The sequence below is a fragment of the Hydra vulgaris genome, chromosome 14 (assembly GCF_038396675.1).
Source record: "Hydra vulgaris chromosome 14, alternate assembly HydraT2T_AEP".
Lineage (NCBI taxonomy): Eukaryota > Metazoa > Cnidaria > Hydrozoa > Anthoathecata > Hydridae > Hydra > Hydra vulgaris.
In genome coordinates this window covers 31,461,084-31,474,385 of record NC_088933.1, presented here as the reverse complement: position 1 = coordinate 31,474,385, position 13,302 = coordinate 31,461,084, and the positions used below count along the sequence as shown (strand labels likewise).

The 13,302-nt window shown below is 26.6% G+C and overlaps 1 protein-coding gene across 2 annotated transcripts in view; it reads left to right on the top strand.

Annotated features, from left to right (window-relative positions):
- The window catches only part of LOC100200521 (A disintegrin and metalloproteinase with thrombospondin motifs 9), a 51,016-nt gene extending 39,000 nt beyond the window's left edge, over window positions 1-12,016 (top strand). For both annotated transcript variants that reach the window (XM_065818204.1, XM_065818205.1), the window contains 10 exons: window positions 115-258; window positions 445-624; window positions 4,220-4,390; window positions 5,694-6,038; window positions 6,151-6,327; window positions 7,221-7,461; window positions 7,671-7,886; window positions 11,152-11,348; window positions 11,471-11,576; window positions 11,701-12,016. In XM_065818204.1, coding sequence (XP_065674276.1) covers window positions 115-258; window positions 445-624; window positions 4,220-4,390; window positions 5,694-6,038; window positions 6,151-6,327; window positions 7,221-7,461; window positions 7,671-7,886; window positions 11,152-11,348; window positions 11,471-11,566 — 1,767 coding nt within the window. In that variant the 3' untranslated portion in view covers window positions 11,567-11,576; window positions 11,701-12,016. The remainder of the gene's footprint in view (window positions 1-114; window positions 259-444; window positions 625-4,219; window positions 4,391-5,693; window positions 6,039-6,150; window positions 6,328-7,220; window positions 7,462-7,670; window positions 7,887-11,151; window positions 11,349-11,470; window positions 11,577-11,700) is intronic.
- The last annotated feature ends 1,286 nt before the right edge of the window (window positions 12,017-13,302 follow it).

Genomic DNA, 13,302 nt, shown 5'->3' with positions numbered 1-13,302 from the left:
ATTATACATATACATACATATACATATTTTATATTTACATTACATATGTATACATATATAATGTAATTATAAAATAATGTAATATATAAAAAACAGTCAAAAAAATTTTTTTAGTGTTCTGTCTCATGTGGTGAGGGTGTAACTATTCGTAATATAACCTGTTCTTCAGGTTATTGCAATAAAACAGCTACACCTGCCATTACATCACCTTGTTATCTTGATCCATGTCCAGTGTGGAGTTTTAGTCAATGGATGCCAGTAATTGTTTCTTATAATTTTGTTAATTTTTTTCCTCATTTTTTTTACTTGTCCTTTTTAATTGTTCTATTTTTGTACAAAACTGTTATATTTTTGTTAAAAACAAGGACATAACTTTGTCTTGTTAATTATCTGGTTCTTACTGATTATCTGGTTCTTGCTAATTATCTGGTTGTTATTATTAAGTGTTTTTATCCTGAAAGTTGTGGTTTGGGATATCAAGTTCGCCAAGTTCAATGTCAAAGAGAAAATGGGGAAATATTAAACATGACTGCTTGTGACCAATCAAATAAACCTGAATTTAATAGAAACTGTGAATCAATCAGATGTGAAGATTCCTTATGGGTAACAGCACCTTGGGATACAGTGAGAACTTAATTAGTTTTTGTTATGAGTCATTATTTAAAATAAAGAGAAAAAGCATTGTGTTATTTTGTTTAAACTGTTTTTATTTGATTTGTACTTTTTTTTTGCAATTTATATTCTAGATTAATTTCTTGATTTATAAATAAATACCAGCGAATAGTGTTTTCATTAAACAAATAGCAAATAGCTATTTGTTAAACTTTGCTACTGAAGTTTAACAAAGAGTACTATTTGTTTAACGAATAGTAGTATTCGTTAAAAAAATAGTATTCTTTCTTAAACAAATAGTACTCTTTCTTAAACAAATCTTAGTACTATTTGTTTAACAAATCTCAGTACTATTCATCTAATAAATAGTACTGTTCGTTTAACAAATAGTGCTGTTCATTTAACAAATAGTACTGTTTGTTTAATAAATAGTACTGTTCGTTTAATAAATAGTTCATTTAACAAATTTGGTAAATGAATATTACTATTCATTAAACAAAATTATAATAGTAATAATAATAATAGTAAAGTTAGGCTGTTACAATTGTTTTACCAATTGCGGAACACAATAACAGAAGAGATTGTGTTATGATAGCTATACTGTTACTTAATTCAAGCGTATAATTTATTTAAATTAATGTTTTTAAAAAGTTTGTCTTAAGATAAATTCGTTGCAATAGTTTGTTGCATCTAGTCTATTCTTGAATTAATCAATTGAGTCAGCTTCAATAACTAATTGAGGTAAACCATTCCAAGCCTCCACTATTCGATTTTTATAAAAATTAAAACATATTTTGCTTTTACAATAGGTTTTCTTGAGTTTGAGACAGTGACCGCGCAGATCATAATTACTTTTGTTATTTACAATAACCGAGTTATTATGATTAATCCAATTAGCTATACCATGCCAATTTAGATTTTTGTACTGTTGTATTATATCTCCACGTAAACGTCGTTCTTCCAAACTTGTTAGTTGTAATATTTCTAGTCTCTTTTCATATGGTACTTTCTTCAGAGCTGGAACTAACTTTGTTGCGCGTTGTTGAATTTTTTCTAATTTTTCCATGTCCTGCTTGAGGTAAGGAGACCATACTTGTATCGCAAATTCCAATTGTGGATAAACAAATGTTGTATAGAGTCTTTTAAATAATAATAATAACATTTTTTATTTCAAATAATAATTGATTTTCTTTTAAATTAACCAAAAAATTTTTTCAATTATGATACTTAAACTTGTCAACTAAAACTAATTAAGAACCAGGTTAGAAAATTAGAGGAAAGTTATTTAACACAATTTTACAATTCTGCTTTGGATATGTGTATGTTTATGTATAATTATGTATAACAAAATACTAAAAAGTGATGCTAAAAAATAATAATAATAACAGCATAAAAAATAATAGTAATAATAAAAAGTAAAATTAAAAAGTGAATAAAAATAGTTGTAATAATTATAAGCAAGTATCATAATAATACGTTAACAAGAACAGTGTCATAAAATTACGTTATATATATGTTTCTAAATTTTTTTATGTTAAACTGCTAGCTAATTAACCAAAAATTTATCTATTAAATTAATTTACCTTAAATTCCATGGCTGTTTGATTTTTTGAAAAACCTTTGATTGATGATATAAGTTTTATAAGGATTTAATACTAGTTGTTTAACAAATAGTACTATTCTTCTTTTTTTTTTTTTTTTGGTAATTCACTTCCCCAAGGCCGAGAAGGCCACTACAGATGAGGAGGCTACTTAATTGTGTTATAACTGTCTCTCAACTCTATGAATCCAAAACACGAACCTTGACAAACAATGCCGCTGCACAGTGAAACAAGTTAAAACATTTGCTTAAGGAATGATATTATTCATTTAATGAATAACACTACTTGTTAATCTTCATAACTGAAGTTTAATGAATATTCGACTTTGTTTAACTTCGATTGTTAAACAAACTTCGTCATCGTTTATTTATAATTACTCTTTGTATAACAATAGTTTAGTAATTTTAATCTTTTATAAAACAACTTTAATATTATTTTTATGGTGTAATTGAGAGAGTTAATAAAAACACTAATAAAAATATATTAAAAACCTTAGTTTATATTTATCTGATTTCAAAAACATGACAACTCTGAAAATAAGAACTTGACAACAAAAACTTTCTTAACAAAACAGAAAAATTATATCACAAAATCAAGAATTTTTCGGAACAAACAATAAAGTTAACTGACTATCTTTTATTTATTTAATCTGATTCACTCTCAACAAGGCTGCAAGCAATCACTATTAAGTTAACAGTTACTAGAAATCAAAAAATAGAGTTAAAGAGCATGGAAATGGTTGATAGAAGATTTAAAAAGTTGTAGTTTGTAAGAGTCAGGAAAACATAAAGATGGGAGAGAGTTCCAAAGGGTTGAAATGTGAGGGAAAAACTAGATGAAAGCAGTTTTTAGAGCATGCAGGGAGAGATACGTTTAAAGAATGAGACTTTACTGAATGTCGAGTCAATTGAAAATAAGTTTTGGTTAATGGAACAACTAGAGATGGTTGCTCCTTTAAGCAGCAACCATGTATTTGTAAAAAAAGAGAAAGAGATTTAGTTTTATGACAATGGTATAGAGGCTCAAATTTGGCATATAGAGCAGGTCCAACTACGTTTACAATGCCTTTTTAGACCTTGCCTAGAAGAGAAAGAGCATCATTAGAAGTACCAGCCCATACAGGGGCAATAAAAAGTTTTTAGAGGTAGAGAATGGAATCAGGAGTAAGAAAATGGTGAGCTTGATAAAAAGAAGCAACCTTAATATTTAACAACAATCTTAATAATTCTTGATGTAAGATTGTCAGGAATATTTTTTAATGTAGATTAGAAAGAAAACAGGATCATGGGTAGAACCTTGAGGTACCCCAGAAGTTACTGGAAATGAAGAAGAGTGTTGGCATTTAAAGACAATATTAATTAAGTGGTCAGAAAGAAATGATTTAATAATCTCAAAAACTTTCCGAAATGCACCATAATCTATATCTGTTGATTAGGACATCTAACAAAGAAAACACACTTTTAGGGTTTCTGAAAAAGTTGTCAGGAGATAAAAGGCTGTTGTTGTTGAAACTCAAGAGCATTCATTTACATTCCCAAATGATCAATTTGTTTAAAAATTCAAACTTGATAAAAGTTTCTTTGATTGCTTATTTTGGTTACAAATTAGTCAATAAGTGAAGTTAATGAGAAAACTTTTTCACTTCTGCAGGAGAGAAAACTACCTTATTACTTACCTACTTTAAAATGAACAATTTTAGAGTGCAAAGATCAATTTGAACTTTACATAAAGACTCCAAAATTTATCTAAAATAATAGCCATAGGCTCCAAGATTTTAGCTTCAAAAAAAATGACTTAAAATCTTTAAATTTAGTCTAAAAGTCTCCTTATATTTTTGGAGCTCAAGGAGACTAGAAAAAAATAGGGATTTTATTACTTATTCAATAGTTCTTTAAAAATTTTGTTTAATTTTATGTTTATATTTATGTAAATATATTCTTTATTCTTAAATATATTATTAATATTGTAACTATTATTAACAATTAATTATTAAATATACTTTACAGTGTGATGTGCTCTGTGGTAATGGTAGTCAGTATCGTGAAGTTTCTTGTCAAGACTTAGATGGCAATCTATTAGATGAAAAACATTGTTTAAAATTAAGTAACAAACCAGATGATAAGCAACCTTGTACCCAATCAATTTGTCCTGTATGGTATTCATATGAGTGGGGAGCTGTAAGTCAGATTTTTGTTTATTATTAATGGGTTTAGTACACTAAGTTTACATTTTTATTTAAACATTGTGCACAAAAAATATTATGTTTACTAAAAAGCTTCTTTCCTGTTTTCTTGGTAGTCTCTTGAAGTTTTTATCCTTATAAAGCACAACTGGCATTTTAGTGATTAGATAGTTATTAAAAATTTAAAAAAGTTTAGTTAAAATTATTGTTACTTATTGCAAAAGTTGACAATTGAGGGGCGCATTTCTAATGGAAAAAGTTTAAATGTTTATCATTTCATGCAAAAGTTCTTCCAAGATTTGGTCTAACGGTTTTTACAAAACTTTTTTTTATATTTTTGTAGTAAATCAACAAATACATACATTGACAAACAATACAAACATTGACAAAAAAAACTGCTGCATGGAGAAGCATGTTGAATGCAGTAATACCAGAGATGTAATGGGTATCTATGTACTTAATCTTTTCACTTACCATACTTATAATATGATATAACGCTATATACCTTAATTACCTTAATGAAATCTTTTTAGAATTTTTTGTATATCTGGTGGTAAGTTAAGTTGTGTGCATTATGAATCCAATAATCCACCTAGCATATTAAAGCAACTTTTTTGTTTTATAGAAAATACTGATCTATTAAAATAATTTATTTGAGACTGACATGTGTATAAACATATGTGTTAAACATAAATACAACAAGGTATTTAATAGAAATACAATGTATGCTAATTAAAATCATAAATTTATATAATTATCATTTATTTTAAATGTTATTTTTAAAATTTTAGGTACTAATAAAAAATGCAGCTCTATTTTTATAAACCATTTCCTATAAGTTAGTAGTGTCATTTAAAAGACATACAATATTGAACCACTATTAATCCATGCTTATGTTAAAACAATGATTATGGTGTTTCCTAGGTGTCTTGAAAAGTAAAAAAAAATAATAATGATAATTTGAGACCATTGTAAAGATCTTTTAATAGGTAGATTTTATCTACCCTAACCCAAACTCACAGACAATGTTATTACAATTATTTTTGCTGATCTTTATTTCAGTATAATATCAGTATCAGTTTATTCACTACAGCCAGTACACCAAGTTATTTTATTTACTACAGCCAGCATATACTTATAATAAGAATATTGAAAGTTATCAGTGTTTTTAAACCATTTGAAGGCTCATCTTGCTTTAAAAGTTTAACTCAAGTTGATGACTCAGCTGCTGCTGTTCAAGCTGTCATTGATAATTATTGTTAACAATTGTGTTGTTTTTATTGAATTTTTTTTTTAAGTGTGACTCATCGTGTGTTCATCAACGAGTAGTCGAATGCAGACAAAATAACCAGGTTATTGATGCAAATTTATGCAACCTGGATGATAAGCCTGCTGAAGAAATTGAATGTGACACTGAAAATTGTATCAAAGAGCATCGTGTTTATAAATGGATATTAGGGGATTGGACTGCATGCAGTAAATCATGTGGTTATTCATTTAAAACAAGAAAAGTGGTATGTGTAAATGAGAATTCAAATGAAGTTAATTCACTTTATTGTTCACATACTGAAAGACCAAAATCTTCAGAGCATTGTTTTGAGCGCCCTTGTCCGCCATCTTTGCAAATTGGTCCTTGGCAAGAGGTATTAATTTTTTTTGTTTAACTCAATAAACTTTTTAACTTGTTGATTTATAACAAATTAATCACAAAAAAATTATATCTAGATTTGCAACGTAAAAATATTTATTTCATAGTGCTCTGTTACATGTGGTGGGGGTTTTCAGTTGCGAAATATCTATTGTCAGGGGGAAGCAGGCTCCATTCTTCCAGATTCTGAATGTAAACCTGATCAAAATATTACTGTTAGGAGAGTATGCAATATTGCAAAGTGTAACAGTAGTTTTAGGTGGATGGTTGGTCCATGGAGTGAGGTAAGTTTTATTTAATATTTTATAACAAAATTCTTGACATAAATATATATCATAATCAAGATTTCATGGATTTCAGGATTTTTATCAACTAAATATTTAAAATAATAATTTAAAATATTTATATTTTATTTACAATGCTTGTACTATGTAACAATTTAAAGTAAAAACTGAAAAAAAAAATAAAAAACCCAGCAAAATCTAAATAAGTGAAGAAAAAATTTAAAATGAAAACTGTAAAATCTAAAAGTAAGAACAAAAAAAAATTTTTATGAAATTATTTCTTTCTACAATAAGAAAAGGATATGAATTGCATGAATTGATAAAAGTTACATCACAACTTAAGCTGTGATGTAACAGCTATGATTGAGTTAAGTTATACTAATTACATGAAAAAACATGAGTAAAGTGCCTAAAAATATGAAGAAAAAAAATAAACTATTGTTACCGCCAAAATGATCCAATTTATTCTTACAAATATTTTGGTCTTATAGTAACTGTTTATCTGAATGTTTTCATCAGGTCCTAATTCTTCATAATGAATCTCGTCATCAGGTCCTAATTCTCCATGATGAATCTCGTCATGCATATGAATCGTGAAAACTTGTATTTTTTATTTATTTAAAGATTTAGCAAGTTTTTTTCAAATTTTGGATTCCAACTAATTGAATTTATAATTTAATCATGTTTAATTGAGTCTTAGGTAAACATTCAAAAAAAAAATCAGTGAAGTTTATACTATGTAGGGAAAAAAATAAACATTAAAAAAAAAAAAACATTTAAAAAAAAACAAATCCCAGTTTTCTATTACTGAATTGTTGGAGTCTCAATCATTTGTTATTAAAATATTTAAGTAAATATTTTAATAAAATTATGTATTATTTTTATTTTTTTAGTGTTCATTATTGTGTGGTGTGGGTGAAACATATAGAAAAGTTCAATGTATAAATGGTGATAATATAACAGAACCAACATTCAAGTGTAATGAGGATCTAATGCCTCCAAATTTTAAAGTTTGTAATATTCAAGATTGTCCGTTGCGTACATGTCGAGACATTCAAAAGAAATTTAGTGTATATAGTGATGGTGAACACACACTGTTAATAAAAAACAAAGCTTTAAGTATTTATTGTGAAGGTTACAATTTAATTTTTTTTTTTTTTCACCTAATTTCTTTGTTTATATCTCACATAATTTTTCAAGGAAAAAAATTTATTAGGTTATATTAATAAAGATTTTTTATATGCTTTGTATTTTTATAATAATTTTTATTCAGTTTTTTGTTTTTATAAGTTATTCATTATTTATTGCTATTTGATTTTATAGATGCAAACTTCTTTTTTTAGGCATGCACCGAAACAACCCTAAAGAATACATTACGTTAATAGCAGATAAAAAGCAAAATTATGCTGAGATTTACAATAAACGTTTGCAGCCAGGATTCTTATGTCCTGAAAATGGAAGGCGTCAAATTTCATGCCCTAACTGTTTTGATTATACTGCATCAGGTGTAAGCTTTTTTAAAAAGTTGCGATTAGACATTCGGAATATGGTCATTATACGTAAGATATTTTTAAAAATATATTTTTATATTTGTTTATTTGTTTTAATATTATTCCATTAAAAACTATATGTAAACGTAAACTGATTCGCAACAATTGATATAAGCGCTTTAGTACTTCGATTGTTTAATTGAGAAAATTAGACAATTTATTTGTATTGAATGATAAGATAATCAATTGATTGATGGAGTGATAAGATAAACAGTTGATTGATGGAATGATAAGATAATCGATTGATTGACGGAATGATAAGATAATCAATTGATTGAAGGAGTGATAAGATAATCAATTGATTGATGGAATGATAAGATAATCAGTTGATTGATGGAATGGTAAGATAATCAATTGATTGAAGGAATGATAAGATAATCAATCGATTAATGGAATGATAAGATAATCAATTGATTGATTTATAAAATTAAATGATTAAGATGATATTTTACCTTAAATCTTTTTTAACTTTTATTTATTTTAATATACAGAGCGATTAAAAAAAATTGAATCTAAGTTTATTATTATTATTATTGTTATTATTATTATTATTATTATTATTATTACTATTATTTATAGTACACTGGAATACCTAGAAACAACATCGCTAAAATTGTTGCTAAACAGTTTATACTAAAACAGAACAAATAAAAATAATTTAATTAAAACATATTTTTAAAACTAAAACTCTGTAAAAATAGATTTTACTTTGTTACAAATACACTTTTTTTTTTAAATATTTTATTTAAATATTTTATTTATAATAACTAAATCTATTTTCAACTTATTTTCGTTCCTTAATGTTCTCAAAGAAGAAAAAAACAAATTAGTATGTAGTATTTAGTAAAAACCCCAACATGTTGATTACCTCAATGATTTGCATAATAGTTGTTCGACATCCATGAATTAACTGTAAAAATCTAATTGTTTATAGCCTAAAGAGTGTAAATTTTTGGCTGCATTATTTAATTGTCATTATTTTCTATTTCATTATTTTTATTAGATCACATTTTTTTTCTTTCTTTTTTTTTTTCTTTTTTTATTTCCTTACTTTCATTTTTTGTTTTGTTGTTAATGAAATTCTGTAATATGTAAAAGGTATCAGTGGGTAAAATTCAAACCAAAAGGTTGTATAATATAATATCACCATGATCTGTTGAAATTTGGATGGTTTTAAATTGAGTTTTCTCAAAAACCACTTGATCAATTGTAATGATTTTTTTTTATAATGATGATATAATTAGTTTTTTAGTGAGTGGGTTTAGTTTTGTTTTAGTGAGTGGGTTTAGTTTTGTTTATTTCTCATTAGTTTTTGCAATGTCAAGCAAAGAGTCTAAAAATTGAAAAAAAAATTGAAATTTTACATAGAAAATCCATTGTTCACATATATCATGATTTCAAAAGCATGTAAAGTTCCAAAATCAGCTGTTAGAGTTCTTATAAAACGTTATAAAGAAAACATAACTGTAAAAAGAAACTTATTGTAAAATCACTCGATGCTTCCAGGTAATCAATATTATTAGGAGTCGAAATGTTAAAAGCTTTTGACAAATTTAAGTACATTTGAGTTGAAATTCAAATGTACTTAAATTTGTCTTAAATGTACTTAAATGAAATTCTTCCTCTAATTAAAAAGCACAAACAACCAACCTTATTTTGGTCGGATATGGCATAGTTCCACTGTTCCAAAAATTAATGCAGTGGTAAATGAGTCAATTCATTCCAAAGGATGCTAATCTATCAAACTGTCCTGATCAGCGAGTTATTGAATCTTACTGGGTGGTTGTGAAATTTTGAGAAAAAGAGGCAAATGTGCAAATAATGTTAAAAATTTCTAAGATTTATGGATTAATGCTACAAAAAATGTGACGCAACGTAAAATAGTGGAGATGATGGGGTACTTTACAAGAAATTAGATGACTTGCGCATCATAAAGTTAAGGCTTAATTAAAAGATCTACTCTCGAGTCCTTAATACAAGGGGGGGGGGGGGATTTTAGCCTAGATCTAATAAACGTTTTATGTTACAATAAAAGTAATTTTTTTTTTTTTAATTTGGTTTATAAATCCGAACTAATATTTTTTACAAAACACGCTTAAAATTATTTAATTCTAGCGTGGCTTGCTGGCAAATGCACATTAGGGTGTTTCATATTTTATCAATTTTTGAAATTGAACTTGCAAATTGATTTATAAATTGACCATTTATATGAAAATAAGTTAAAGCAAAAAAAAAAATATATATATATATAATTTGTAGGGTCCTGGCCAGTTCGATTTTAGCAAAAATGTTGGGTGTTTTAAATGTCTGGCGGGGACCTTAAAATTTATCTTATAAAATTTTTTATTCTTGTAAATAATATATGTTGGATTGAATATTAATTACATAAAAGGAGCATGTTGAAAGAATTAAGAAATTATTCTACAGAATCTTCTGAAATTGGTGAAAAATCCAAATTTTTCTTTACAAAAATCTATTTTAGAACTCGGTAGCGTATTTTATAACTCGGAGGCGTATCCTAATTTTTTCAACATCCTTCTTTTATGTGAATAATATTTAATCCAACATAAAATATTTAAAAGAATAAAAAATTTTATAGGATAAATTTTAAGGTCCCCGCCAGGATTTTAAAACACCAACATTTTTGCTTAAAATTGAACTGGCGGGGACCCTAAAAATTATATATATATATTTTTTTTTTGCTCAATTTTATTTTCATATAAATTTATATTTATAAATCGATTCGCGAATTTAATTTCAAAAATTAATAAAATATGAAACACCCTAATGCTTATTTTCGAACAGCTGTTTTAGCATAGTTTCATATATGTATATATATATGTATATATATAAATATATATATATATATATATATATATATATATATATATATATATATATATATATATATATATAATTTATTTATTCAAACTGTTTTCAAACTATATTTATTTATTCAAACTTATTCAAACTATATATTATTCAAACTGTTGAGGTCGCCAAAAAAAATTTGACTCAAAGAGGTTACCATAAAACAGATTACCAAAGAGGTTACCAGAAACGAAGTCGGCAATTTTTTTGAAAATTTCAAAATTGCTGACCTTAAAAACTTTAAGGCTTTTTTTTTTAAATATATCAAAAATTATAACACAAATATATAATATTTATAATAATCGATTTAACCATCACACTCTTAAAGTTTTTCATGTAGCAATTTTTTTCAGTATGTTATCTACGCAAGTAACATTATTATCCCTATTCATATTTCTTTTAGTTGGAGACAAAACCTTTGCAGATCAATTCGGACAAAATCCTCCTGGTTACGCAACCGCTGGCGATTGCTATAGTAAAGTTAATTGTACTCAGGGAAGCTTTATGATAAATCTTCAAAAGACTGGATTTCGAATTGCTGACGATGTTGAGTGGGTATCACAGGGTCACCATACTTCTCAACAAATTCAAAGACACAAGGTAGATTTGTTACATATTGAAAATGCGATCGAGACGAAATTTTTAATAACAATATAAGGTCACATGACATCACTGAAAACATGTAAAAAGTATATTTAACTTTTTTTTTTTATATTTTATAGGACAATCAATTTGTTGTTGGTAAGTGTGGTGGTTATTGTGGATTGTGTACGCCCAACTACAAGATGGGTTTAAAAGTGGGCTTGGCCGTTTCCTAAGCTATTTTAGGTATTGAATAAATTTTTTGTTGAAAAATTTATTTGACTTTTTTAAAAAAAAAAAGGTCAAACAAATTTTTTATGTATTGCTTTGTTTATTAAATTTAACAATTTTAATTAGTTATATTTTTTAGGACTTTCTCGAGAACAGATTGCGCGTTTCCTAAACGTAAAACAAAGCGAACAAGTTTCAATTAATCGTTATTGTGCTGTCAGTAGCAACAACAGAACTTAAACCTGAGATCAAGTTTACCTTCTTATTCTGAGTACGTGATCGTCATGATATGTAAATACTTTAAAGTACAGGTCGTGTATAAAGTTAACAGATCGTATATAAAAAAGTTCAACATTTAGAAATATAATAAATTTAGTAACATTTTGCAAATCTAGTGAAATTTCAGCAAATCTAGTGAAATTTTATTCTATTTATTAAAATAGTTAAAGGAAAAATTCTTGTTTTTTTTTTTTTTTTTTATTAAAAACTTTAACATCAGTATTTTATTTTTAACATTTTATATACATATATATATATATATATTTGTTTTCTGTTTTTTTTATGCTATTTATTGTAGGCAATTTTTTATGTTACGAATTTCGTTTAAGAAATTTTTATTTCTAGCCAGTTCGATATCTTGGTATTTTGTTGTTGATGATGATTTTTCAAGTGCAAATTCATACTTTTTAAAAAAACCACAAGTACCATGCCAAATTTTAGCTAAAAATCTAAACAGGTCAACAAAACTGTTTAATTTGATATCCTTTAGTAAGTTTTGTGCATCAAAAAACCTTGTTACAAACAAATTAAATAGGTTATAATTAAGTTTTTATTGCGAAATAGGTCGTTTTATTGCGAAATAGGTCATTTTAAAGGGGTTAAATTAGTTTAGTTATTTTTTTAGCTAATTTTTTTTTTTTTTTTATTAATTCAGAAAAATTCTTTTCTTTTTTTCTTTTTTTTTATAATCTTCACTTCCAACAAGGCTGCAAGCAACCACTAATTAGAGTTGGAAGTTACTGGAAGAGAAAAGATGAAGGTTGTAGAGCAAGATAACGATTAACAGACGACTTAAAAGATTGCAAATTATATAAATCAGGAAAGCAAGACGAAGGAAGCGAATTCCAAAGAACTGTTCGAGGAAAAAAACTAGAGGAATAAGAGTTTTTGGAGCACTTAGGAACAGTCACAGAAAAAAGGATGAGACTTAATTGAATGACGAGTAACACGAGAATGAATTTTAGTAGATGGCACAAGAAACGCTAGCTCTTTAGAGCAGTGCCCATTATAGTATTTGTAGAAAAGAGAAAGAGAAGCAACATTACGACGATGTGATAATGGTTGGAGGTTGGCTGCAAGAGCAGGTCCAACTATGTTTACAATGAGTTTTTGCACCTTGTCTAAAAGAGAAAGGGCATCGTTAGAAGATCCGCCCCAGATATGGCAACAGTATTCCATACAAGGCCGGATTTGAGATTTATAGAGATAGAGAATAGAATCTGAAGTAAGAAAGTGACAAGCTCGATAAAGAGATGCAACCTTAGCAGATGCTAATTTTGCAACTGATTTGATATATGGTTTCCAAGAAAGATCGGAAGTAAGACTTTGTGAAATACAAAAAAAAATACAATTAAATTTTACATCTTCCAATATTACATAAAAGAGTGAAATTAATAAGTTTAAAAAAAAAAAAAAAAAAAATTTGGTTAGAAAATTTAGAAGGTTAAAAAAGAACTTAAAG